Genomic DNA, 3,878 nt, shown 5'->3' with positions numbered 1-3,878 from the left:
ATGCGTTCGCAAATATAATCATCCACAAATCTCCCCCAGATTAGGTTACAGGACAGCGTTTCGACGGCACGCATTACAAAGCTCCCTGGAAGGCTTGGCTGGTGGATCTGCTGCTCTCTCTGCTCATGACCCATTTTGGCTTTCATCAAGAATCATGACACCAGCTGCCTGGGTCATCTAGGAGGCAGAGAGGGGGAGAGCGACCCTGGGCTGTAAAGGGAAGTGGGGAAGGAGAAGAGGAGGAGGAGGAGAAGGAGGAGGAGGAAGGGGGAGGATAGAAAGAGCAGGGGGAGAGAGACTAAGCGAGTTGTTTTAGTACACTTGTGAAGATTTGAATCCCAGTTCCGAGCTCTCGGCAAAGGCTTGCTGAGATACTTCATTCCCTGTCCTGTGCAAAGGTCTGTGATTGGGGATGTGGTGTGCTCAGTGGGCAGGGCCCCTCCCCTGGGCTGGATCCGCCTCTCTTATCCCCCAGATAAATTACTAGTGTCCTCACTAAATTCCTCGGCTTTCTCTCTCCCTCTCTCTCTCCCTCTCTCACACGATCTCACTCCCTCCCTCAAACACGGGCAAAGCAGGGTTGGGGGGCGGGAGGGCGGGGATCCTCTCTGGACTGGTACTGTGCCTTAGTGCTGGGCGGGGAGGGAAGGGGAGGAAAATACTGGCGCCCCTTCTCTCCTACGCCACCTTGAAATAGATTTGAGGAGCTGCCCTTCTTCCCCCCCTCCCCCCTTTCCTGCTGGTCATTTGGCATCTTCCAGACCATGTCCACTGGGTCTCTCAGTGATGTAGAAGATCTGCAGGAGGTGGAGATGCTGGAGTGCGATGGCCTGAAAATGGATACTAACAAAGAGTTTGGGGCGTCCACCGAGAGCAACGAGGAGGGATCCAATGGCGAGAATGGCTCCCCTCAGAAGGGGAGAGGGGCCTCGGGCAAGAGGAAAAAAGCTCCCCCCAAGAAGAGCCCTTTAAATGGAGTGAGCCAGGAGGGAAAGCAGGTACAGAGAAACGCTGCCAACGCCAGGGAGAGGGCAAGGATGAGGGTCCTTAGCAAAGCCTTCTCCAGGCTTAAGACCACCCTACCCTGGGTGCCCCCAGACACCAAACTTTCCAAACTGGACACCTTGAGGTTGGCCTCCAGCTACATTGCTCACCTGAGGCAGATCCTGGCCAATGACAAGTATGAAAACGGCTACATCCACCCTGTCAACTTGGTAAGTCAGAGTCCGCCGGGGCCAGGCACTCAGTGCGCGTGCATGGGGAGAGGTGGGCGAAGAGCTGGGATGGGGAATGTGCGGGGAGAAAACTTCGCGGTGCTTCTCACAGAGAGTCTGGTGCCAGTGGGGTGGAAAGGGGATGGGCTCCCAGGTACCCTGTTGCCCTGTGCCCTGAGTGCCAAGCCTCCTAGGCCCCCTCTGCTGTTCCTAGCAATCCCTTCCAGGAGATAGGAAGCCACGCTGGCCACTAATAAGCAGGGGCAGGTTTTACTCTTTACTGCCCCAGAAATGGCTGTGAAACCCCTGAGGGTTGATGGCAGCTTTCTACCTGCAAGTAGGCAGGTATAAGAATTTGCGTAGAAAAGGGTATGTTTGAAGAAGGACCCAGAATTTATTCTTATCCTGTGTCTCTACCCTAATGTTTCCTGCCACAGTAGGGTCCCCAAGCCCTAGCTGTTTTAAGACAGAACTCTTGGGGCTCTGTGCTCAACCGCTCAGGCTTGCTCAGCCCAGGACATTTCTCCTATCCCTGTAAACAGGCACAGGAGAAATACTACCAGTGCAGACTCCCCAGGGGAGGTGTCTGCCCCAGGCACACTCCACAATGCCTCTTCCTGGGCTGTGCGGTGTCCCTCCTGCTTCTCCCACCACACAAAGTTTTTCTGAGCAGCCCTGGATCTCCTGACCATACCCAGCCGCCAGGAACATCCCGTTTCAAGCTCTAAAAATATGTACAAATGATGTAAACCGGGGGTAAGCAAGATCTGCCTGGGCTCTTTTTAGACATACAGCCTTTACACTGCCCACACGTGCAGACCCTGACACATAAATGGATCACAGAGGGGAGCTGGGGACGTTCACTGGGGTCAGGCTCTGCCTTTTGAGCTCTAGACTCCAGAGGAAAGTACGTTACCCGCTGTGTCAGCTGATAAGGGCCTGGGAGACAATTATTTGATTAAAACCAAAATCCTCAGCACAACAACATGGGGGAAAAAAAACCCAAGTAAAACAAAACCAGCACTCAGTATAGATAAAACCTCCCTCCTCTCCCGCACGGAGGCACACCAAAACATGCTTCCCGAGCCGCGGGAGGCCAGGGAGAGCGGCCGGGGGCTGCCGGAACCCCGAGCAGCTCCTGCGCCCGGCTAGCCCGGCGGAGCTTGAAGCGGCTCCGGCTGGTCAGGGTCCCCACGCCGGTCACGACCAAACGCGGGGGGAGGCGCGGCTGCGGAGGGGTGCCCGTGGCGATTGTGCCGGGGGGATGTGAATGTGCCGGAGTCAGGCGGCTCCTTTCTCCCTCCCTTCTGCCGCGTATCAGAAGGGCTCCACCACCCCAAGGACGCCCGGTGGGGACCACCGGGGCTGTGAGGTGAAGAGGCATCAGCCGCCGGCGAAAGGCAAATGGGTCCTTGCCGAAGCCAGCGGCAGCTGCCCCGGCCTGAGCCTCGCAGAGCGCCGCCCGAAGCGGCCTCAGGTGGGGGATGCCGGGCTCGGTCTCCCCGGACGCTCCCGAGCCGGACCCGCTGGCGATATGAGCGTTGCAATGTGCATTTCTCCATATGTAACCCCCTTCCCACTCGTGTCTTTTCCTGGCTACAGACTTGGCCTTTTATGGTAGCCGGCAAACCCGAGAGTGACCTGAAAGAAGTGGTGAACACAAACCGCTTGTGCGGCCCGACGGCATCCTGAGCCCCGCGGCCGGGCCAGCAGCGTCCGTCCCGGCGCGGCCCTGGAGCGGGCGGCGGGGCGGGCAGGGATCCGCCGCTGCCCCGGGCCCCGGGCACAGCCACGGGGAGAGTCGCTCTCCCGGCGCAGAGGAGACCAAATGTGCTCTAGCAAAGACTCCATCCACCCCGAGAGATCCTGACTCTATTTAACTTTATTAAATGCGTGTACAGTCGAGTGTCCTGCAACCACAGCCTTGCTGGTTCAAGAGCTACTAGAGAAAAGACAGAGATCAAACAAAACCTACCACGCGTGTATCTTTTGTCTGAGACCTGTGAAATATGTAGATGCCTAGAAAAACTGACTTTGACAGTCATCTCTATGAAGTAATTCACCCTAAAGATATATAGATATATTTTCTTCAAGCAGATTCTGCTCTATTTCTGTGAATAAACCTTCCTTTCTACTGAGCACGGAGCGGTGTTAAGTGTTCGTTTGAGACTCTCAGGGGAAGGACCGAGCCTCTGCCGGCTCCGCGAAGCGGCCGCGCTGCGGGGATCCCGCCTCGCCACCCCGGGTCACGGGAGACCTGCTTCCCTGGAGCTAAAGACCTGGAACAAACCCCTGGGGGAGAGGGTGACTGGGTCGGCAGCTCGCCGCGGGAGCCCGGCCCGGCTCCGCAGCCCGGCGCCCGAGCGCTGCGGGAGCCGCTCCGGCCGCTCCGCTCCTCGGGGACAGGAGCAGTGATCTATTGATGAAGTACAGTCGGTCCTCAGCGCCGGGAATTTGTAACTTAAACATCTCCTCTCTATCGATCAGCGCGCCCGTGGGAGATGAGGCTGAGATAAACAGGAGTGCGGGGCGCTCCCCCTGCACCGGCAGCGGCCGCCGGCAGCTGATGCGCCAGATCCCACCGCGCTGTTTAATGTTTCAGGGTTATGACCGCACTGTTTACAAGATGTCTTCGGTTATTTATACTGTTATTATTAGCGGAGA

At 57.3% G+C, this 3,878-nt stretch overlaps 1 protein-coding gene across 1 annotated transcript; it reads left to right on the top strand.

The window, feature by feature from the left end:
- Positions 1–267: 267 nt before the first annotated feature.
- TCF21 (transcription factor 21) lies at positions 268–3,352 on the top strand. Its single transcript, XM_085055904.1, has 3 exons — positions 268–398; positions 762–1,214; positions 2,817–3,352. Exons 2-3 carry the CDS (start codon positions 765–767, stop codon positions 2,904–2,906), a joined length of 540 nt encoding a protein of 179 aa, XP_084912030.1. The 5' UTR covers positions 268–398; positions 762–764; the 3' UTR covers positions 2,907–3,352.
- Positions 3,353–3,878: the final 526 nt, after the last annotated feature.

This window comes from Lichenostomus cassidix, chromosome 3, assembly GCF_008360975.1.
Source record: "Lichenostomus cassidix isolate B80296 chromosome 3, HeHo_3.0, whole genome shotgun sequence".
Classification (NCBI taxonomy): Eukaryota; Metazoa; Chordata; class Aves; order Passeriformes; family Meliphagidae; genus Lichenostomus; species Lichenostomus cassidix.
The sequence above is the reverse complement of the archived record's forward strand: the minus strand, read 5'-3'. Positions and strand labels throughout refer to the sequence as shown.

What these genes read in the sequence shown, in the direction of transcription:
- TCF21 (XM_085055904.1), top strand. Translation starts at nt 765, where the DNA reads ATGTCCACTGGGTCTCTCAGTGATGTAGAAGATCTGCAGGAGGTGGAG. An exon ending in ACATCCACCCTGTCAACTTG is followed by an intron (nt 1,215 to 2,816) that starts GTAAGTCAGAGT and finishes TCCTGGCTACAG; the next exon opens with ACTTGGCCTTTTATGGTAGC.